Source organism: Conger conger, chromosome 1 (genome assembly GCF_963514075.1).
Source record: "Conger conger chromosome 1, fConCon1.1, whole genome shotgun sequence".
Taxonomy (NCBI): domain Eukaryota; kingdom Metazoa; phylum Chordata; class Actinopteri; order Anguilliformes; family Congridae; genus Conger; species Conger conger.
Window position 1 is genome coordinate 60,802,328 of NC_083760.1, and position 24,705 is coordinate 60,827,032.

Below are 24,705 nucleotides of genomic sequence, written 5' to 3' on the forward strand. Positions count from 1 at the left end.
CGCGCCTCCCCGCGTCTCATTACTCCCAAAAGAGCGACTGAGCGCGTGCGGGCGGACGCCGCTCTCAGCCCAGCAAATGGCGGGAGAGCAGGTCCCCGCCACGCATGGTTATTTATCTGCTCGGTTGACGCTTTCATTCAGGGTGACTTTCAGAGCTCGTCATTTTACACATCGCTCACTCGCACAAATGGATATTTACTAAAGCAAGTGTTATTGGGGCGGGTGGCAGTGGTTGGAGGCGGGGGGGGCATGAATCTTGGGATGTTTGAAAGATTTAAAGGATGGGGAGGGCTCTGCTGCGTGCCCAAGCTGCAGGAGTAGTAATAATTATAATAATAATAATATTACAGTTATAATATTAAAAATACATTATACACATATGATAATAAGACATTTTATATAAAGTGCTTTTCAGAACGGCCAAAGACATTCTGGAACCGAAGAAAAGTATGCAAATTCAGTACAAGAGAAATGAAATTTTCAAAAAAGCCGATTTAAGGGTGAGTTTTGAGTCTACATTTAAACACGGTCAGTGAGGGATGTAGAAGCTAGAAAATAAGAGATGGGCAGATGGGGTAAATGTTGACATTTGCCATGGGTGAGCTTTCTCCAGCGTGCAAGGCTCGGGCGGGGGGGGTCGGACCGGGCGGCCCGGACAGACGGCGGAGGTCTCCGGTCGGGGCGCGGGGTTTCAGAACTCCCGCGGCGCTTCTCCCAAAGCTGCACGGACTTGTGGGAAAGTGAAAGTTGGCGATTCATCCCCAGATCCATCTGTTCCAGCTAATGAGCTGAAAACGCCATCCTCCAGACTCCAGCTCACTGAAGGCACATTCTCCTTAGAATTCAAACGCCCCCAAATCCCCCACATACCACCACTACCCCAGTACCGATAAAACTTTGTTTGATCCCCCCCCCCCCCCCCCCATCAATTTCAGGGATGCTGGAGAGGGTAAGTTCATCTAAAATTCTGCCTGTGTTTCTCATCTCCTTATGTAATATTGTGCATACTCTCCCACAGTAATGCTGGGTTTTGTACTGAACGATGTGCTTATCCAGCCGCCTGGCTGCTCAACTGCTCCCAGACATTCAGCTCAGCAACAGTGAGCCACTAGGATCTGACCTCTCCAGTCATTCCCTCCCTCCCACCCACAATTCAAACTCTCTCTCACTCTCTCTCTATCTCTCTCTGTCTCTCTATCTGTCACTTCATCCCTCTTTCACTCATCCCCTTGTCTTTCTCCCTCTCTCAATATATATCTCTCTCATGGTCACTTTATCCCTCAGTTCAGATGAGCTTGATAAACATGATTGCAATGCAGAAGCATTATAAAACACTGAAAGTATATACATGTATAATTGATGCTTAACTGAGCATTCATTAATTCAAAATAAATGTATTTTATATGTTAAGGCTGCCAGTAGATCTAATTCATTTTTAATGAATGTGTGTTAATTATTTGTATCCCATTAGTTCAACTAATCAGTGTGTTAATTAAATTACTTGTGTTGCTTGGTGTAGTTGTGTTTGCTGCTAAAATATGGCTGCCTCAGAGTTGGATCAACATTTTCCTCCAGTTAATAAATTAGCATTAACTGGATGATGATAATTAAGAAAATACCCAGACTAAATTTTAGTTTGTTTAAACATGATTTATTCATGGAAAAGGAAATTGATCAGAAAAGTATTTCCGTATTTCCGTAGTTCTTGAGTTCCTGAAGTTGTAGTTTTCTTAGGCCAAGTCTGTAACTACCATACTATCTACTTTGTGTACTGGACATATGTTAATGGCCTTACAACCAATCATATATGACTTGTACCTTATCTCACGCATTTGGTTCTTGTATCCATCTGTTCAGTGAGTGTTGATTGGCTCCCTGGCTGCAGTAAATCTTTCCCAGTTGTAGAGCTGTTGGTATGTCTGGGTCTCCTCGGCAAGGCTTGAGTTTGCTCCCGGTCTTTTCCACTCTCTTGAGATGGTATCTGGTGTTTCGTTTGAGAAGGGTTATGAAGCTAATCCCTCAGAGCCATTGTGCTGCTGCTGAAAATGTGCTGCTGATAACTTTATCATTTTTCCTGTATTGCTCTGTGGTGAATGCATTACTGTTTAACTCTGCATAAAAATAAACCCAATGGCATTTCTTTTTGACTTTGCATTAATTGATTAATTGCTCTAATGAATCTATACAGCCTGATATGGCTTACGTATTTGTGTATGTGCGTGTCGTGTCTGCGCTTGTGTGTATATTCATTACACACCACACACACACACACACACACACACAACTGCTGAAGGGGCCTGCCTGCAGATAGCGCATCTATATTAATACACAGCCGGGATACAGAAACCACAGCCTGCCATTTACCGTGGGTCTGTCTCAGAGCTATCAGTCCCTGTCAGTACAGCTGTATTAGCGGGGAATGTTTAAGGTTGTTGCGCCTCTTCCCGCTGATGGAGGAAGCGCATCGATCCGTCCCTGGCGTCTGAGCTCCGGGTGCTGATGGAGAGGCGGACATCTCCGTTCATTAGACGCTGGAACATGAGGGGCCGGGGGGGGGGGGTTAGGCCTGAGGCGTATGGATCCATTAGCTGAGGGGCGAGACGCGTCACCGCCCAAAAAACGCAATCCAATGAACGGGTCATCACCCTGTCGTCCGCTGACCCCCTGAAACGTCGGGGTGCAAAGGTCGCCGGGTCAGGTCGTTCTGGGTATTGATTGAAAAAAGTGTTTTTTTTTATTGTTTGTTTTTTAGCTCATTACAAGGGAGAAGCACCTTTATCGTGTAAATGCGGGTTGTACAGATTTAATATTACCAATAACCCCTGTTGAAAATTTATCGCCAACAAGAGTTACAGCTATACTACGTGCAGTCGAGCCAGATGTTTTATCCAGAGTTGCTTACACATCATTTTACAGTCTTTCACTGCGAAAGAGAAGCCTCTGTATTATGTAAAGACGGGCTGTACAGATTTAACATAACCAGTGAGCCCACACTGGCAGTCACACACGGAGCTACGCTTACGTTTCAGCCATTTAGCAGACTCTTTTATCCACAGCCACTTACACCGCTTACATTCTCTGTACCTACAGTCCATTTATACTGCAGCAGATTTACTGAAGCAATTCAAGCTGTGTACCTTGCCCAAGGGTACAATGGCAGATCCAAGGTTGCGCGGAATCGAACCTGCAGCCTTGGTAATTGTAAGCCCAGTTCTCTCACCATTCTGCTATGACCGCCCACGGCGGTCATACACGCGATTGAACACGCTCTCATGCAGAGTTTTACATATACAATAACACAAACAGATTGGCAGGGCTCGCCAGACTCTGGCGGTTAAAAACAGGTAACACTTTGCAGTAATGTCACATGAATTGGCATTAACTAATGTAGTTTGATAACTAACTAACCACTTAGAGGTGAATCTGTGCAGCTTTGTCAATGTCTTTACATCATTAATTAGTGTTAGCAATGGTGTTAGTTAATGCCAATTCATGTTGGGATGAAAAAACTGTTGATGTATTTCTTAGCGGTTAAGTAATTACTATCCTATGGTTTGCTAATGTATAAATATTCATGTTACTAATGCGTTAGTTTGTAGGTAACACATACATGTACATGCTTAATTAATGCATTTGTACATCATTAGTTAATGATTAAGAAATACGTGAGTCAATGCCAGTTAGTAACCGTCTTGTAAAGTCTGTCCGTTAAACGCAGTGCCACAACAGCACGTGCGCACACACTGTAACAGGAAAACAGTCGCGCACAGTAACACAAGCGAGTGTAGTCACGGCCAGAGTCGCAAAGAAATTACAGCGGGTATCCTTGGCTCCGGGCACAATATTAAATTGTCTGAAGTAGCTGTGACAGATATTAATTTCATCTGCGAGTTTGATGAATGGAATTCCGTTATCATGCTCCCCTCCACCCCCCCTCCACCACTCCCTCCAGCTGGGTCTCGGGACAGCAGGCAGAAGGCAGGCGGAACTTTAATAAGCTTAGCAACCGCCGGTAACCGTCGACAACGCGTTCGGCGGCGCCGCACCACGGATAAAAAGCGTTTAATGAATAACGTTTTCTGGGGATAGTCTCAGCGGTTCGACGGCGGCTCCCGTCACAGAAGGAGAGCGGAGGAGAGCGGAGGAGCGACCCGGTGCTTTGTAACCGCACGCCCCGTGGTCAGGGCCCCGCTCTCCCTCACAGCCTCTCACTTCCTGTTTCCTGCACATTTATCACACTGCTCGCCCGGGCCCAGGGACCCTGGGAGAGGAATTAATAGCGGCTCATCGCTGGAACTGCTGCTTTTCACACTTTTTTGTAGTTTTGTCTTATATTCTTTCTAATCAGCACTCCAGGAAGTAACCCAGGTAGGCTTTGCTCGTGTACTGCGGTGCTAATAGCGTGAGCACTCACCGATATCCTTTTTCATGGCGGTTTATCCTGCTAACCTTCCTTTGGTTAACAGCAGGGAGGGGAATCTGTGTTCAAACTGAATAATAAACTTTCCCAGGCTTTGTGCCCTGGAGAGATGTGTGAGGAAGGCACAGCACAGGAGGTCTGTGCTTACCCGAAATACCGCACACCCCTCCGTGCCAGCTCCACCGGCCTGGGCCATCTGACCATCTGCACTTAATGCTGTTCCCCATCCTTCCAGGGCCAGAAAGCGTCTGACAGGCAGTCCAAACTGTCTGCTGGACGAGACCTTGGCAGGAAACACACCGGGAAACTCGAAAAAGGAGGAGAGACGTCAAACCCCCCCACATTCGCTTTCAGCTTTCAGAGCACCTTTAACCCCTCAATCCCCCCCCCCCACCCTTCCATTCGCTGCCTCAAATTCAAGAGCCGGGCTAAATACGAAGCCCTCGCCTCGCGTAGGTGTAGCGTTGCCTTGGGAAAATAGCTGCTGTTTTTGCGGCTTAAAATTTGGCAGCTGTCAGTAAAAGCTGGTATTATGTGGAGTCAGGCTCCTGGAACTGGGCGGTCGCCCCGGCGAGGGTCACCCCAGCCCGGCTGCGTGTCGCAGTCTGTGTCGCGGCCTGAACCTCACACCGAGCTGTGATTAATGGGCAGCTGTCTGAGCACACGGTCCGCGGCGGAGCTGAGAACACACTCGGTACGCCGTCTCTCGGCCGTGCCTGTTGGCATAGAAACACAGGCTCTACTTTACACGTAACAGGCTGCCCTGACCTTCCTGGGGTCAGGACCCCAGGAGCATGGCCCCAGGAACTGACCTTTGACCTGTCCTTCCACCTTCCTACACACATTAACACGCTGTTGCTGCCCAGAAACATTGCGTCTCAATGGCAATGCTTTTTTTTCCACAATGCTTTGTTGGCAATGGATTTGAAAACGGCTAATTCATAAGAAGTGCGATAATGTTCTGAGTGTTACATGAACAGCTGATAATAGTTGAAGGCACAGTTGTGTTGGCTGAGACTCCTCTCATCTGTGTGAGATGTTCCAACTGAAACTGAAGCAAGAACTGCTGTGTGCTGCGGGGAATCCAGAACCAATGACCCATGACCCATGACCTATGACCTATGACCTAAGATATAAGGAAATATGAGTGGAGTCTTGATTTGATGAATTGACATATGTTGGCTGCGCAGTATTAGGGATTTGCTCTTTGCAGAGGTAGAAACATAAATCATTTGTACTGTATGTTCATTGTAAAATCTCCCTTAAATAAATTGAATTCAGTTTGGATTTGCTTTATTGAGTTGACAAAGCATATTCTAAAATCAATTTAAAAATGGAAAAATATGGGGCTTCTTTTATTAGTTCATTACTGTTGTTATTTACTTTACATTTTTATAACACAGTCGTTCTCTCTCTTTCCTCCCTCCCTCCCTCTCTCTGTCTAGGAATTAAAACCCAAACTCTCTGACAGATTTTTTTCAGGTTGAATTCGTGAACAAGTACTGTCTTTCATACTGAAGAGTTTTTGTCATCGGAGCCAATCATTATTTATCTGGGACAGAAAAAATGTTGAGCCATCTGCTCCAAGTCCCCAACCAATCATCAGTCAGGAGGTCCTCTGATGAGAACAGGGTCCATCTGATCTGATCACCAAGCACTCATGTGACCTTTGACCCCATACAAGAGGAGCGTACATTTTCTGGGCATAGCCTTCAGGTTCGTGCTGAGAGCCGGCGGCCATTTTGAGAACCTCGGCTCGCGGATAGAGGAGGGGTGTGACTCGCGTGGCCGATCGTTCCTTTGTCTCCGCGTGTGATGTATGTCTCTGTAAACCCCCTGAGCTCATCTAGGTCTCGAATCAAGCGCACATCGATCACTTCACATCAATCCCATGACTATCACTTCAGACCATTTCTCTTTTTTATTGCCTCTAATCTATCAATCCTGTGTTACAGTCACACCTGCTGTGACTTGGGCAGGCTAAGTGAAGTTCTGTCTCCAACCGATTACGCAGACATTATTACAATGATAAAAGAAAATGTTTAAATCGCTCAAATTGGTTGTGGCTCAGCGGTTGCTGTAATAAAGAACCCAGATATTTATTTTATATGGTTCTACAGCGGTTAAATATTCCAATTTTTAAAGTGATTTTTTTCACCCTTTTTTAGAATAAAATTTAAAGAGGTTGTCACAGCAATAGAGTACTTGAGTGGAATTGCTGAGTACAATACTATGCTGATTGCCGATGATAACCTATGTCATTATATACACACAGACACATGCACACGCGCACTCACACACACACACACACACACACGCGCACTCACACACACACACACTTCGAAGCAGCAGAATTTCTCCTGTACATGTTTGGCATCAACCTCCAAACCTAAGATACAGTGGAAGCGTGCTTATGGCTGTGGGCATTGGTTGGCGTTATTGATCTGGGCGTGACTGGACCTTAGGTCCGGGGTTTGCTTTATGGAGACTTGTGTGTGAGTTTGAGGGTTTGCTTTATATAGACTTGTGTGTGAGTTTGAGGGTTTGCTTTATGGAGACTTGTGTGTGAGTTTGAAGGTTTGCTTTATGGAGACTTGTGTGTGAGTTTGAAGGTTTGCTTTATGGAGACTTGTCTGTGAGTTTTGGGGTTTCCTTTAGGAAGACTTTGTGTGAGTTTGAGGGTTTGCTTTATGGTGACTTTGTGTGAGCTTGAAGGTTTGCTTTGTGTAGATGTGTGTGAGTTTGAAGGTTTGCTTTGTGTAGACGTAAGTGAGATTGAGGGTTTGCTTGGTGGAGGCTTGTGTGTGAGTTTGAGGGTTTGCTTTGTGTAGACGTGTGTGAGTTTGAACATTAGAGATGAATGAAGGTTAAAAACATGTAAAGAGTGTACATAGCCTCTGAGACTTGAGGGGAGGGTGGGGGACCAGGGAGAGCTTTCAGCAGCCAAGAAACTGCAAATCCTTGCTTTCTTCCGACTGCTGCTCTCACTTATATATTTATCGGCCATGCATTATTTACACACAGGCCTCATCACAACCCAACCTCACCACCAGCTGCTCGGTGTGTGCAGGTAATATTTCCGGGCACCAGAGGAGAGCACACACACAGCTGATGATAGAAAGCACCACCCTCAGATGTGCAGATGATGCAGACGTATCGATCCTGGTCAGGGGGGTGAGCATGGTTGTAGACAGAACTCTTCAGGTTGAAGAGCGAGTGGGGGTTTGCTATCCGGGTACAGAGGCCGCTGCTTTTGAACATCATTGATCATCCCTGGCCAATCCTCTGGTCCACAAACCTACAACGGAGGCCGGGGCGTTATCCATCACCCCCCCCAGTTCCCTGGTCCAGATGAGTCTATTCAGGGAATGCAGAGTCAGAGTTGAGGAAGTGGTCAGGACAAATGCATATCGGATTAATTTGCCCCCATGCAGATAGGCATCTATGGATGAGGAGTCCGTTCGCTCAGATAAATTCCTGTACAGTCTCCTATTGATCCTGTGAAGCGGCCGTTTCCGTGTGAGATGGATGGACTGGTGTGTTTTTGTCAACAGACAGGTCTGCCAAGTGACTGAGTGCGTCCACCTCATCCAGTACGTGCTGTGCAATTCACCTTTGACCTTCCTACATATTCATAGTTATTTGTAGTGATAAGTAATTAGTTGGTTATAGGTTTCTTCAAATGAAATTCATGAAATAAGTTATTTGACTGCTGATGTAGTTGGGCTGGCAGTTGTCTTTCGAACCTGTTTCTGTAGTTTACCGTGCTCATAAACCGTTTGTTCACACATTGTAGATTTATTTAAGTTTTAAATCTAGACCTCAGCGAGTATGCTGACTGTTATCTGTGAAATGGACCTCTTGTGGTTAGCGCAGAATTGAAAATGTGGTCCTTCTCTGGTTGGCGTGTACTGAAATATTGCATATGTGGTTCTCTTGTAGTTGGTGCAGTATTGTAAATGTTGTCCTTCTGTGGTTGCCACAGTATTGAAATATTGGAAATGTGGTTCTCTTGTGGTTAGTGCAGTATATAAAATGTGGTTCTCTTGTTGTGGGCACAGTATTTAAAATGTGGTCTTCTTTTGGTCAGGGCAGTATTGGAGACGTGGTTTCTTCATGCTAAGCCAGGGAAGGTCACAGAGATATTAGGTTGTGCTGAGGTCATCGCTGTATCGTGCAGCGGTCAGGGTGAGATTCAGGATGCGGTCTTTGCATTCAGACCAGGCTAGGATGCTGAGCTAATAGACGGCAGATGGGCCGGCAGGGGTAGCAGATGTTTACCCAAACAAGGCGAGAGGCTGCCTCCCCCCCCACCCCCTCCACAGTGGCTGCACAGCTGGCTGGAGGTCTGTGAGTATACAACCCAGCACCCACCCCCACCCGCCACGCCACGAGCCCAAACTCGCCACAGATGTTCATTAAACCGTTTTACTCAGCCATGTGATCCCAGCCGCTCTCTGGCTCAAACTTTCCCGGCCGCGGCCAGAGTTCTCCTTGGCCTCAGGTTCAGGAAACAGACCCAGGGTACGGCAGACACCTCAGCCAGCCCTGCAAACTCACGCCGTCCCTCTGCCGGTTCCTTTATCTTTCCGTCATGTCGGGTGGCACGGTCCGGTTGGGCAGTTCTTTTAAGACCTGTGCACTGATTGGGTCTGACTTCTGTCCAAGAATGTTAAGGTCTAATTTGTCTGTCAATGTATGTCTTGGACAGTTCTCTCTTTCTTTGAGTTTTTTTTTTCTTTTGTTCTGTATCTTTGGTTATATTTTATATTTTTAATACAAACATGTATTTCTTTCTTAGTTTTAACTGACTTTAGTTCCCAATGTGGGGCTGATTATTTCCAAAATTAGGAATTTCCAATTCACTATTGGTAGCCACGTTCATGCAGTCTCCACTGCCGGCTCAGACGATGAAGTGATTAATGTTTTCTTTCCCCATCTGCAGAATCTTGAAACAAGTAAAGCTCTTACCTCATTGGCAATATCTTTGTGCAACAATGAATAGAAATAAGATTTAAAATATTTGACTAAAATACTTGTTGAGACTAACTTGTTGGCAGTGTATGTTGGTGCCTATTTGAGGCAGGAAGGGTGTAGTTTGTCTGTAGACATTCCCCGGTCTTGCAGTGTATGTGTGTGTTGGTCCCTGTTTGAGGCAGGAAGGGGGTTGTTTGTCTGTAGACAGTCCCCGGTCCTGCAGTGTATGTGTGTGTTAGTTCTAGTTTGTGGCAAGGAGCGTGTAGTTTCACTGTAGTTGTTCCCTGGTCCTACAGCGTATGTGTGTGTCAGTCCCTGTTTGTGGCAGGGCGGGTATAGTTGATCGTAGACATTCCCAGCTCCTGTAGTGCATGTGTGTTGGTCCCTGTTTGAGGCAGGGCGGGTATAGTTGACCGTAGATGTTCCCTGCTCCTGTAGTGCATGTGTGTTGGTCCCTGTTTGAGGCAGGGCGGGTATAGTTGACCGTAGACGTTCCCCGCTCCTGTAGTGCATGTGTGTTGGTCCCTGTTTGAGGCTGGGTGGGTATAGTTGACCGTAGACATTCCCCGCTCCTGTAGTGCATGTGTGTTGGTCCCTGTTTGAGGCAGGGCGGGTATAGTTGACCGTAGACATTCCCAGCTCCTGTAGTGCATGTGTGTTGGTCCCTGTTTGAGGCAGGGCGGGTATAGTTGACCGTAGATGTTCCCTGCTCCTGTAGTGCATGTGTGTTGGTCCCTGTTTGAGGCAGGGCGGGTATAGTTGACCGTAGACGTTCCCCGCTCCTGTAGTGCATGTGTGTTGGTCCCTGTTTGAGGCTGGGTGGGTATAGTTGACCGTAGACATTCCCCGCTCCTGTAGTGCATGTGTGTTGGTCCCTGTTTGAGGCAGGGCGGGTATAGTTGACCGTAGACGTTCCCCGCTCCTGCAGTGTATGTGTGTTGGTCCCTGTTTGAGGCAGGGTGGTTGTAGGTTGACCGTCGATGTTCCCCACTCCTGCAGTGTATGTGTATGTCGGCCTCTCTATGAGAAAGGGCAGGTATAGTTGACCGTAGACGTTCCCCGGTCCTGCAGCTTTTTAAAGTGAGTGTTTGAGATGCAGAGAGCAGTTCTAATTACACAGCCTTCTCCTCGTTCCCAACGACTTCCATAATTTAGCATGCAGAGTTGGGCCCTGCCGCAGAGCAAATTAACCCTCTTAAGACTGATCTGCTCCCACACGCACGGCCACCAGCGCGCTAATTACCTCCTGGATTTGTCTAATGAAAAATAACACACTTCGCCCCCGCTTCCGAGGCGTGACCTTTCATAAAAGACGGTCTCACGCTCGTACCGGGGCATCCGCGGTCTCCGGTCGTGTTCTCCGTTAATCCCGCGGCGCGGAATGTCCTGCATCCGAGCAGAGACGCCGTGAGCTGCGCTCCTCGTTAAGACTTTTTTATTTTCACTTATTTATTTATTTTTTTTGGGGGGGGGAGAGGGGGGGTTTAATGTGGCCGTTAGTCCCTCGTTTGCGCTGGGTTTATCGCTCTCTCGTTTATCTCTCTGCGCTCCTCTGCATCCTGACATGGTGGTTGCTTTTCTTTTACTGTGGGATGTGGCATGTGTGCATGTTAGGATTATGTGTTTGTGTGTGTTCAGCAAAGGCCTGGTTGACAGGCAGCGTTATCGTGTGTAATGTGTTGTGAGCGTGTGTTTTACAGCGTTAGCGGGTGATGTGTCGTGAGCGCGTGCGTTTTGCAGCGTTAGCATGTGTGATGTGTTGTGTGCGTGTGCTTTGCGGCGTTCGTGTGTGTGCGTGTGCTTTGCGGCGTTCGTGTGTGTGTGATGTGTTGTGAGTGCGTGTGTTTTACAGCGTTAGCGTGTGTGATGTCGTGAGCGTGAGTGTGCGTTTTACAGCGTTAGCGTGTGTGATGTGTCGTGAGCGTGTGCGTTTTACAGCGTTAGTGTGTGTGATGTGTCGTGAGCGTGTGCGTTTTACAGCGTTAGCGTGTGTGATGTGTCGTGAGCGTGAGCGTGTGCGTTTTACAGCATTAGCGTGTGTCTGAGAGAGATAACAAGCATCAGCGGCGCAGCGCAGGTATTCCAAGCGCTCTCCTCATCATGCGGCCAGTCAGCAAACGTGCCCAGCCCCATTAGGCCTGATTATTCCTTGCATGGGCTGGCTTCCCACACGCCATCTGGGCCTGAGAAAAAGAGCGCCTGGACCGCAGAGAACGACAGGCAGCGCGCGGGCACCAGCCTCGCAAATCAGACCGTCTCTCGCCGCGGGGAATCAATCTCTGTCACTGTATCAGCTTAGGTGTAAACGCAAGCCTCGGCTCCACCCGCCCCCCGGAGAGCTACGATAAACCAGGTGTCTGCTAGGCAGTGACATCATCAAAGCGCGACACCGAGGCAGCAGTCACGTTCGCCGCTCTCCCCCCGGCCGCTGCCGGAATCTTCCGTGCCCCGGCCGTGCCCCTTCGCCACAGCTTGCGGGAGCAGCTGCCGGTGTCACCTGGATGTGTTTTTTGGCAGAGCGAGTCAGCCTCTCTCCGCGCGAGTCTGCGGGAACCCCCGTCCGCCACGGCCTTCTCAGCGAGGAGCCGTTGGCAGGTGCTCAAGGACGCTGTTTGTGTTTCGAGACGCTTTTCAAATTAGAAATCACGAATTAATTAGTCGCTAATTATCCGTGGACCTGAAATGGTCGTGTCGAGCGGCTCCGGTTACTCCAGTTTTCAACTGAAAAAAGAAACAAAGCGACACAGTACTCAAGGTGTTTTTCTGCTATTTAGAGAACAGCGGATTAGGAAACCGAATGCGCAGTGAACGCGTTCAGAGTTTGCTTCTCTGGGGCGAACCATTCATAACTGAACAGGATTTGGTCCCCCCCCTCCCTCCCCGAATCTACCCACCCCCCCAGAGGGACAAGCTCCCCTTTTTCTTCTGTGTGCGTGTGAGGTGTTTTACTTGATGTGATCTTAGGGAAAAAGTGCAGCTTTGCACAGTAGGCCAAGAGGATTGTTATATATAGGCCAGGGGTTCCCAAACGTTTTCAATCTGAGAGCACCCTAAATGAGCACCCGTGTGACAGCAGACTCCTACCTCACTGCAGCAGTGTATGTTTGTGTGGTTTACCCAGAATTCCCTACCGGCTGCTGTGCAGGGATGGTGTGTGGGGGTTTAAACAGTTCACTACATTGGATTTATATAAGACACATGCAACATATTTACTGCTGTATGAATATTTTATATATGTGAAAAGTATATGTGCACAATGTCTCTGATCATCTTATTTCCAAGTGTGTTTAAATCAGGCATGCTTCATTTTGTCTGAAGGTCTACATTATGTCCTGTAGGTTTCCGTTTTGACCCTAATTTGGCATACCTGATTCTACTAATTAACAGCCCAACGAGATCTCTAGCTGTTGAATGAGTGTGTTTTGTCAGGGTTGGGGTGAAGACCTGCTGGATAAAATGATGTAATTTGTGACATATGATCGGCATTAATGAAATAGTCTAAAGCACTGAACTCCACGTCCTGCGGGCCACATTGTCTGTAGGCATTTGCTCCGACCTTGCGCTACACCACCTGACTTCACTAATTAGCTTATTATCTGAACCAAGCAGGTAAAATAATTAGTGAAATCAGGTGGTGTAGCACACGGTAGGAGCAAATACCTGTTGAGTTGAGTAGTGCTGGTCTACAGGGAGGAAATCTGCACACCTGATATTTCACTGCAGGTGCAAAAGAGGTGGAATAAGTACTAGAAAAAAGAAATAAACTCAGTGAAACAACTGCATTTATTAAAAATTGACATTTTAGTGCGAGACCTTCATCATGAATGAAATAACTCTTCTCTTGTTGCTTGTGTTTTTCTGGGGCTCCATGGGGCCGTGGGGCCCTAGTAAGGGGGTTCTCTCCACCCAGTCACGGACAGCCTGCTAAAGGGCAGGGGGTTCTGTGACATTCACGGTAGTCACGCTCTCCCTTACTCTGCCCTCCGTGGACGCCCGTGCTCTCAAACCCGTTGCCAAAGTGGGCCGCCTGTATGCCGGTTTTCATTCCAACCAATTAATGCTGCCTTAATTGATTCCAGTTACTAAGCACAAAATATAAACAACAGTTGCTATTTAGACAGCAAACATAACTTGTTTCGTTTTATTATGTGCAAACCTACAGCCCTAATTCTGCAAATATTTATAACTAATTATATCATCAGGATCTTAGGCTGGTATAAAGACCGGCACGCACGCGTCCCTGGGTGGTAGTGAGTTTGAGGCTACCGGCGTACGCTGATGCGGAGGGGACCTAACGGTGTAACCTCGCGCTGACGAAGCGCTTACGCGCGCGTTCTGAACACAGCGTGGTGTGAAGACAGATTTCTCCCTCTGACGGCATTGCAGATCCAGCGTGTCGTCTCCGAGCCCTCTGAAGCAGCTTGTTTCTTTAAATAGTCGTGCCTCGCACATGAAACCGCCGAGCACCAAGTTGCCCTCGGCAGAAAATGTCTGAGTCTTTACATTTGTTCCGCACAGAGTGGAAAAACTGAGCTGTAGTTTATTGTTCTAATCATGCATTTTTTTGTTTTTTTATTATGGTTCATTTGTATAGGGGCAGATACATACTGTACAGATTGACAAATTGAGTAATCCTCAGATGAATTGCGTCATAGTGAGTGTCGTTCAGATTCATTTTAAAGAACAGTCTTTGTGGAGAGAATGAGTGTGTCTGGTGTGATTCTGTGTCACCTGCACTGACCCGGGAACAGTCATTGTGGAGAGAGTGTGTGTGGAGTGACTGTTTTCAGCTGCACTGACCTGGGGACAGTCTTTTTGGAGAGAGTGCTTGTGTCTGGAATAACTGTTTTCAGCTGCGCTGACCTGGGAACAGTCTTTCTGGGGAGAGTGAGTGTCTAGAGTGACTGTTTTCAGCTGCACTGACCCGGGAACAGTCGTTGTGGAGAGAGTGTGTGTGTCTGGAGTGATTCTATTTCACCTGCACTGACCTGGGAACAGTCTTTCTGGAGAGAGTGAGTGTCTAGAGTGATTGTTTTCAGCTGCACTGACCTGGGGACAGTCTTTTTGGAGAGAGTGCTTGTGTCTGGAGTAACTGTTTTCGGCTGCACTGACCTGGGAACAGTCTTCATGGACCCAGCACAGACCCAAAGTGCCTGTGATCTCTTGCGGAACTCCTTAACGAGCAAGTTATGGCATGTCCACCCACGCGTAGCACAGTACAAACTGACGTGCTTATTTACGGTATTTATTTATTTATTTTAAACTGTAACCTCTCGATATCAACCGGCATTAATCTCATCAAACTCCCCATATCCCTGTTGGATCCCTATTCATTTCCAGGCTGCGCTTCATCAGTTATCCAGAGGCCAGGGCTGATTGTTATAAACCTGCGTAAACTATGATGAATGTGCGCCGCTTCTCCCAGTCCGCAGATCCCCGTAATGTAGGGATTCATCTTCTCCTGCTTACCCCGTCCCTGCCCACGTCGCACCTGTGAGCAGGAGCGGGAAGCCCCCGGCTCCTCGTGTTTACTTATTTCATCTTTCATTACGCGGCCGGCCCTTCCCGCTCTCGCCGCGCACGGCGCAACGGCTAACGGGCGCGGCTCCCGCCCAACGGACGCTATGTGAACCGACGGAGCGTGTAAGCGGCCGCTAAGTGAGATGCGGCCGTCGTCTTCGCCCACTCGGATACGCGGCTCTTTCTTGCCCCTCTGTGGCCGGATATGCAAACCGTGTCAGGCGAATGATTTTCAGGGAATTTCTAATGTTTATTTTATTTGTTCGTTTTTCCGGGTGGGTGGGGGGTTCACGGGTTAGCGGGAGGTTTTAGCCGGTGAGGGTCGTGGAGAGGACATATTTAGGCCAGCGGCAAAGGGTGGGGGGGTGGGATGTTTTAGAGAATGGCACTGAGGGCAATTGGTGGCCTGTGTTTTTTTTTCCTCTGTCGCTATGTAAAAAGAATTGATTTTGGCATATTAGCTTTTCACAAAACGCCCTCTGCTTTCAGCAGCAAAGGTTGAAGGAAAGAGATAAACAGCCTTTGGGCCCACGCGACAACACGCGCACTCCTCCCTTTCGCTCCCTTTCTCTCTCTCTTTCTCCCTTTCTCTCGCAGCGTGTCTCCTCTCCACACAATTACCTGAGACGATTCTGAAAGGACGAGGGAGAGAGAGTGAGCTCCCTCTCTTTCATCTCATAACTGTCTTATATTTCTGCCATCGATTGTTTTTGTCTGAGTATTGACTGTTTTGCAAGGTCAGCCTTGCTCGACTCTAATAGGAAAATTACCCCCTTTTTGTTGAGAATCCTTTCGCTGTGGATGCTACAGCGACCTTCTCTATTGCAGAGGCAGAACACACTCTGAGTGAGGGAGGTGTGAGGAGGGATTGTTCATGCAGCCGTTGCATCGGAACCACCCGGAAGGTTACCGGTTCAAAATCCTAGTTAAGGGGGATCGCTGTTTTCCCTTGAGAAGGGTACTTATCCTGACCTGCTTCATTAAATATATCCAGGTGTGTGAGCAGACAGCATGTAAAACAAAAGCTATGTAAATCACCCAGAGAGGGTGAGTGTTTGGTCTAGCCTCTGTATTCAGGTGTTGGTGTTTGCACTAAGCATTTATTATCGCTTCTGTGAGAAACATCATCACCTGCAATGCAGAGGCAATTTCACAGGCGAAATTTCACTGCTAAATGTGATTGGATATCTGCTCCTCTTTACCACGAGTGTGGTGATGGAAATTCCTAATTGCTTTGCCCACTGAGTTATGTACCTCAGAGGCTGGTGAAAGATTTCCTCCAGTCACGTGGCACAAGCTAATGAATAAAAATTAGCCATTTATAATAATTTAGGATAAAATTAGCAGGACCTTTCATTCGAGATCAGTAGAGCCCACTTATTGGTATGAAGAGGCAAACACAAACCATTATTTACAACCAGTTTACTAAAGACAAATTATTATTATTATTAGAGAAAGCATCTTCGCGCCCTTATCGAATGTTCCTCTTGTACCCTCATGTCTGGAGCAGTGTTCTCCATTATACACAGCTGGCCGAACGGCTTGGCGGTGTCATTCAACCGCTCGATGGCACTGTGGGAACTCTGGTCGTTCTTCCCAGCGCTGGCGTGCGAGTTCAGGTTTCTCACTGAAACGAGCATCTTGACCCCAGGCATGGTCAGAATTCTACATCACCAGTGGATGAAATGGAGAGAAAGTTGCCGTTTTGCAAAGTGCCAGCGAATTGGATGGTGTCTCGTGTGGTTCATCACACAGGCGAGGCCAGGCTTTTCCAGGGCACCGAAAATGCTGACTGAGTATTGGAACCCTTTATATATCATATACACTCAGCGAGCACTTTATTAGGTATTTATTCGACTTATTTTTTTGACTAGCTGTAGCTTATCCACTGAGAGTTATGACCCCTATTTACATGATTATATACATTGCACTTCTGACACAAAATTGGCCGATTAGATAATCGCATGAATAAGTCGGTGTAATAAAGTAAAAATGCCCCTAATAAATCATTGAGTGTATATTCTGTGACATTGGCCAAATGGCTCGACGTGAATCGGAAGTCTATCCCACAACCAGAGCGGTTTGTCTTTTGATTGGCTCCTGTTCCTTCCTGCTTTGGGTTGCATTTGAAAAGGGTCAGTCATTTAATGAGCAGCACTCATTCTGCTGATGGCAGACAGTTTGGGGTTTTTTTGGCAAAGGGGAGATAAGAACAAGAATGTTGAAAGAGGGTTACAAAATATATGGGACAAGTGTACGCTATGCAGGGGCGTCGGTCGCAGAGTGCTTGCCGATTGCTCTGTATTTCAGTTGAATGTATCTGTCCTGATTATTTGATATGGATGTGTATTGCAGATGATGGTGTTTTTGTCCTGATTGTTTGATATGGATGTGTATTGCAGATGATGGTGTTTTTGTCCTGATTGTTTGATATGGATGTGTATTGCAGATGATGGTGTTTTTGTCCTGATTGTTTGATATGGATGTGTATTGCAGATGATGGTGTTTTTGTCCTGATTGTTTGATATGGATGTGTATTGCAGGTGATGGTGTTTTTGTCCTGATTGTTTGATATGGATGTGTATTGCAGGTGATGGTGTTTTTGTCCTGATTGTTTGATATGGATGTGTTTTGCAGGTGATGGTGTTTTTGTCCTGATTGTTTGATATGGATGTGTATTGCAGGTGATGGTGTTTTTGTCCTGATTGTTTGATATGGATGTGTATTGCAGGTGATGGTGTTTTTGTCCTGATTGTTTGATATGGATGTGTATTGCAGGTGATGGTGTTTTTGTCCTGATTGTTTGATATGGATGTGTATTGCAGGTGATGGTGTTCGTGCACGCCCGGAACTCCACAGTGCGGACCGCCATGAGTCTCATCGAGATGTCCAAGAACCGAGGCGAGTCCATGTTCTTCCAACCGGACCAGGGACCCGACTACGGCCAGTGTCAGAAACTGGTAAGGGTGGAGTGTTGTGTGCGTGTGCTGTGGTCTTCGGTTCTGAACACAGTAAACCGCATTGGACACCTGTGCTCAGTCACAGGGAGGATGGGATGGAGAGGTGTTTGGTCACAGGCAGAGCTGAGAGGGACAGGTGTGCACAGTTGCCCACATCATTCACAGCCAAAAGTTATAGAGCACAGTCAATGAGGTGTATATAAGTTTTGACAGAGGTAGAATGTGTTATCTGATAGTGACACGGTACTGATACAGTACATATACCAAAATGGGTCTGTAACAGTAGATTGGCCAGACCTGAGATTGATATCTCATGAGACCCAAGATGACTCTCTTGCTAATGTCTCCGGTTAGCATTTGAACCTGTGACCAGTCGGCCATTTTGCTTGGCCGTTGATGTAACCAGCCTGTGCCTTGGTGTGGAAATGGCACGAGCGTGAAGCTCCAGCGTTAGCGTAACGCTCCAGGGAAGTCCCCAGCAGCTCCTCTGTGCTCGCCGGAGTGAATATTTCACAGTCTTAAACGGACGCGGACGCCCCGGCGCGTCTTCATGTCGTTTGACGGGTCAGTGCGGTGCGTTCGCTTCTGCAAGCCGTGTGCCGTTATTTAGGAGTGTTTATTCATGAGATTTTAAGGAGAGGGAGGAAGGAGAAATTGGGGTGAGTCACCTTTGTAAAGCCCATGTTCCTGTGGGAGAGAGTAAACAGAAAGAGGAAGGGCTAGGCTCGCCCACTCCAGCACACACACACACACACACACACACATTCAGCACAGGAAATGAGAGCCTTAAGTAAGGGCTGGCTCCCACTGACTTCCACTGGAGCCAGCCCAAATGCTATTGATCATCGGCAAGCAATTACAGATTCTTCTTCTCCCTTGTACAACGTGCGTTTTGTACTGGGTTTTTGTTCTTAAGAAGCACTGCTTTCTTTTTTCTTTGCAGAAAAAACAGAAAATCGCAATACGCAGAAACGCAGAGACGAGCAGCCTCCGCCCGTACGCTAGCCAGGAGCCGTAATGGCGGGCTGTCGCCACGCGCTCACAGGGGCTGCGCGGGTCACGCACACGCCGCACCCTCGCGCCGGGGCTCGCTCGTCAGCTGCGCGCAGAATAATGCGATTTTCTGAGCGGAAAGTGTTTGTTTGGGGTAAAGGTGTGATTTAAATGAATAATAATGGCTGCCGACAGCCACCCGCCAGCCTCGTCTGTAACAGTTTATCCGTTCACTGTCACAACAGAGGAGCGGCGAGCCGCCATAGGGCAGCGCAAACACATTCCGTCTGCGCCATTAGCCGCTCGCTCCGCGCAGTCCCAGAGCCGAACCGCCACACCGTCCAACGCGCCGGCGGTGAAACCCCCTCTAATCTGCGCAGAGGACACGGATAATATGCTTTCTGACTCAACGCAAACGGTTTCGTCTTCCAAACGGGGCAGAAAACACATTTTTGTTTTTATGTTTTTATTTTGTCTGTTGGCTTCAGCAACTCTGCATGCAAATAAGCCAAAGTTTTCTGTAGGTTTTGTTTTTTTTTTCGAACCAGAGGCAGGAATTGTTTCCATCTTTTATTTTTTTTTGTTTTTAAACCCGGTTCAAACCTTTTTTGACCCGATATGTAATGTTTAAAACTTGCTTTCGGTTGGTTGGTGTCTGTTATGACTGTACTTTGGTGCGCACAGTGATATGTCTAGCTGGTGAGGGTGGCCTCCGTCGTAGACTGTGAGAGCGGAGAGTGGTCCGGTCTGGTCCGGTTCAGTCCGGTCCGAAAGCAGCTCGTTAGTTACTGTCAGGCCCGTTGGTGTGGGGCCTGCCTGCTGTCAATACGGCCGTATGATTGATATTATTTTTCTGAACCTGATACTTGGCTTGGAGGACCGATTCTTGTGGTCAGGACTCGTCCCGGCGTCTGTTGTGAAATTCCCGCGAGGTTGCTGCTCAAAGCGTTCTGTACATTCACCTCGCGTCCCATGTAGGTGCACAAACATTTCCTCTTTCCTTTACCTACTCTTCCTCTTCCACTCTTTTGTTCCTCCATCTTTGCATTCCCTCACTCCCTCCCCTTGTGTCTTTCTCCTTCCTTTCATCTCCTTTCGTCCTTCCCTCTCTCCCTCACTTCCCATCTTCCTTCCCTCCATTTCTCTCACTAGCATTATATCTGACCCGACACCTTGGTGTTTTTGACATGTTTATTTTTTTGGGATGTTTTGTATATTTTATGAGGGATTCTGTGTCGCAGGAGGTGCGGTAGCACGTATGCGTGCGCGCGCCAGCCGCGACCTCCTCAGTATTCCGCGCGACACTCGACGTGATTGAGAGGTACTTCACGTGTAATTATGAGTTGTCAACTCGCTATCTCGTCAACAGGGAGATCAAAGGAACGTGTTGTCAGACAGATGAGCATTACTTTGGCTACATTAGTATCTCTAAAGCAGCCCCACATATCTGTCACAAAACCAATTGAATGTAATCAAAATAGTATTTGAGATGCATCTCTGTTTCAGATCTTTGAAAGTTTTTTTTTTTTCCTCTCTCTCTCCCTTGGAGAGGTGTAAGGTGGGGTGGGGAAAGAAGACGTCTTCAAACAGAACACTCCAGCAGGGACAGTGGAGTGTTCTTTAAGCGATGTTTTCTGCTAATGCCGGATGCACTGCGTACAAAATTACCCGCGCTTTGATGCCGCAGCTCTGCCCGCTTTCATTAGAAGAACGCTCCACGTGGAAGAAACCAGAACCCAGAATTCCCTTTAATGGGCTCTGTGTTTTATCCCCCAAATCGATTTAACGGCTCCCGTTATTTATTTATTTGTTTGTTTATTTATTTATTTATTTATTTATTTATCTGTCTGCTCGCTTGTTTGTTTTTAATCTCTGAACCCTCTTCTCTGGAAGGTGTTTGCTTTCCCTTCCAGGCTGAAGGTGTTTGATCCACCAATCCCTTTATCCCCTTTACCCGTGCTCACTGTGGTAGCTGATCCGGAAAAAAAGAAGAAAAGGATATAAATATATAAATGGTGGAGGAAAAAAAATTGGGGGGAAAAAAATTTGGTATGGTCTGAGTATATTTTGCCTTCGAAAACAGGCCGCATCATCAAACTTTAGCCGTTTTTTTGGAGATGTGTGTTATAAGCAGAACAGGTTTGTGACATAACCTAATAACAGACTCCAAAGGCAATAAGAATCCAGACTAGATACTGAAAGCTTTCTTATACCTGCACTAAAGAAGCAATTGAATATAGTCCTGACCATTCAGAAACAGCTGAGAAGCCAATTGTCCGATTACTTTTGATCCCTTAAAATAGGGGACTATGTATGAAAAGGGATGTAATTCCTACACGGATCACCAGCTGTGGATGTAAATACCCTCAACTTGAAGGTGACAGACCCAAAAGAACAGATATACATATAGACTGCACTATACCCCCCCTCTGTTCATACTGTATATACATACCTCCTCTATATCTATACCTACCCTGCCGAAAATTACAGCTAAAACCAGCTGGGATTCTAAGATGGTTTAAACTGCGTTGCCGACACCTAGGCAGACAAAACTGTCAAAGCTGGATAAACTGAAAGAGTAAGCTGTTGGCTGGTGGGCTAACTGACTATATAGGCTGGTCAGTTGGTGAACCAGCAGGTTCATCAGTGTCGAAAACACAGCTTAAACCAGCTTGACCAGCTTTGGCTGGTTTAAGCTGGAATTTTCAGGAGGCTAGTCTTGTTTCCACTCTTAATTGCAGTCACTATTTGTACACTGAATTATCTTCCCTTTCTGCCGTTCCAGTGATAGTTTGGGTTGCATTCAAGAGATTCAGCACATTTGCTCCCTGGTCATCCAGTAAACAGCCCCCGTGTACACCACACATTTAGATCAATAATGAATAATGAAACTGAGCACTTCGTCTTTGGGTGGGGGAGGCTGCTACAGCTTCACCATGGGTCTTGGGAAGGTTTCAGGTCTCATCTATTTTAAGTGGCAACTCCGTATTTAAATATCGCCCGCAGCAAAGTTTGATAAATTTAGTAACCTTTCAGCACAATTCTCTGGGCTACTGCCAGGATTAGTACCCACCTACTGCCCTCTCTAGTTTTATTCTATTTTTAAGAGATTTATATAAAAATAAAGACCCATTTATTCTCCTTGTTAAAACAAAAGAAAGAATTTGTACAAGGAGTTAGGTCACTTCTAAAAATATATTGCATTCCAGCCTCAAATGGAATAGGAAAACGACAAACAGTATTAGTGACTCAGCGGTTGGACCCCTGCGTCAGTTGACAGTGATGCACTGACTGGCAAGTGTCACTCTGCCTGACTCTGCCTGTTAACCTCCGGCTTGCATGACTGGCATGGCAGCTTCGGCTGGGGCAGCCATGTTGTTTTGGCCATTGGCACATGAGGGTCGCTCGCGGTTGTTCGGTGTCCACTTGGGGTGGTGATGCTACGCTGTCCGACATATTTCCTTTCCAAAATTCCTGGAAACACACGTAATTCACAATCAGTATCGGTCCTTTCATGCGATAATTATCATCGTTTATTTTTATTTTGGGTTTACATCAGTTGCAGCTGGTGTTTCCAGCCATTAAAGGCATCGGTGACACAATACAAAATGGCCCACTTAAAATGTGTCGTTGGAGTCGAACACTACATCCAGGTGCACTAGTCTGGTCTTGCATAAAAATAAAAACATTTGGAAAAGAGACAAAGGAGGAGAGGTTAAGCGATCTCAATATTGATGTTGATAGCTGCCTACTGTCTTAAAATATCGCGGAGCATTAGCCATTTATAACAATGGAACATTCAGGACAGATTTTATTGCAAGTCGTAATACCTGGTTAAATGATCTGCATCAATATTCAGGACTTGCCAAAAATCTGCTCACAGATTTGTAGATGCACAAGACTTCTTTAGTCTGTGTTTTTGAAAGTATAATTCATAATATTTGTCAGATCGATAAGAACTCAACAGTGCACTCCATGTGTCTGATTTCAGACGACCTTTAAAACTGAAGCGGCTATATGGTTAAGCGCCAGAAAATGAAAATGAAATAAAACGCAATTAATCTCAGCTGAAAACCTCAAGTCCCTGCTGCAAAAGTCAAATAAGAGGCATGCTTTCTTAAGAATTGCCATATGCTTTGAAAAAACACTTGTTTTAGTCTGCAACTAAATGGAAAAATAGCTTGATGATGAAAAATAATTAAAAACTCTAACTTGTTCAAGCAGTTCTTTGAGCTGTTATCACTCAAATCGAATGGGCTTCATACTGGATCTGGAGTCTTCCTGTATTCATATTGTTCATCAACCATGTGAATAGATGATAACAGCCTTCTGGATCTACTAGTAGGTGTAATAGGCCCCTACTAACCCATATGGGACTGATACCTAGTGTAATTGGGACAGATGCCCATCCAATCCAGTGATAACATTCAAACCGACTTTCATGTTGTACTGTAGCTGTAAGAATAAGTTTGGAGGCAAGCGAAACACACATGACCATTATTCAAATGCATATTTAATGCATATATAAAGTTAATTAAACATAGTGTATCTATTAGAAATATTGCAGTATGTGTGTGCTGCTGTGTGTTAAAACATGCTGTACTGTTTCACAAAGAACAATTTGGACTGCTTATCAGTTGACAATGATATCAAATATATTCACCCCCTGAATTTTTAGATTTTGATTTAGATCTTTTGTGGAATTGAATGTTCTCTGTGACAGGGATACAGATTTGTGAGACTTTCAGATTGAAACTCAGTTGAACATAATGTAGTAGCATTCACTTGAACATTAAGGTCTTACCTCATTTTAAAGAGTGCATAAGTGCAGTGAATAATTAGTAGTCATGGTGACGGTTTTGGAATTCTGTAATATGAATATCCAGATTGTTGCTCTGTGGACAAAATACAGTAGTTATAATTGGCAGCACCTGTGCGGCTGGTGTTTTTGTGTAGGCAGACCACTTCTTGTTGGCGTGTCACTCATAAACCTTCCTGTCAGTCACACTCAATTTCATCTCAATGCTGCTGCACAGTCATGCTGGAATTATTTCAGGACTGACAGCCATGTAGAAAGTAAATTCTTTTATTGCAATACAGCTGTGAATATAATAATAATCTATATATAGAGGACTATATACAGTGGCTTCAGAAACTATTCTTCACTATTTGTACACTTTATTGTGTTGTAGAGTTTAAATTGATAATATTGCCATTTTGCCCATAAATCTGCACTCAATAACCTATAATGACAAAGTGAAAACATGTGCTCTTTAAATCGAAACTTATTACAAGGGTGTTCATGTGTAGAGATTTTAGAACAATCGTTCTATCCTATCATGTTTCAATTTAAATGTGTTATCTTTTCAATGCGCTCTTAATTCAAAAACTTAATTGGGAGGGAAATGTAGGGAGGGAAAACAAATCAGTTAGAAGAGCTGGAAACATAATTATGTGTGATATTACTCACACATTCTGAAATCTCTCATTTACATAAATGTCAACATCTTTTCACTTTGTAATTATGGGTTATTGATCGTAAATCGATGGGCAAAAATATAAATTTCATCAATTTAAAATGACAACTGACAACACGATAAAGTGCGCAAAAAAGCGAAGGGGTCTGAATACTTTTTGAAGCTGTTGTAGATACGCGTATATGAACCATACACGAGCACTCTCAAAACCGGCTCGATTTTTGAAAAGTTGAAACGTTGTTATTTAAAAAGCCCCCGATTTGCGCGAGAGCGGCTTATCGCTCTTTCGTCCTAATTATCCCGGCGGCGTTTCCCGTTGCGATGGGGTGAGCGTGGATGAAAGGGTCTCTCACCTCTC

The 24,705-nt window shown here is 46.0% G+C and overlaps 1 protein-coding gene across 2 annotated transcripts in view; it reads left to right on the top strand.

The window, feature by feature from the left end:
* The window catches only part of ascc3 (activating signal cointegrator 1 complex subunit 3), a 244,015-nt gene that overhangs the window by 123,775 nt on the left and 95,535 nt on the right, over positions 1-24,705 (top strand). For both annotated transcript variants that reach the window (XM_061237731.1, XM_061237739.1), the window contains exon 14: positions 17,743-17,877. In XM_061237731.1, the coding sequence (XP_061093715.1) occupies positions 17,743-17,877 (135 nt within the window). The remainder of the gene's footprint in view (positions 1-17,742; positions 17,878-24,705) is intronic.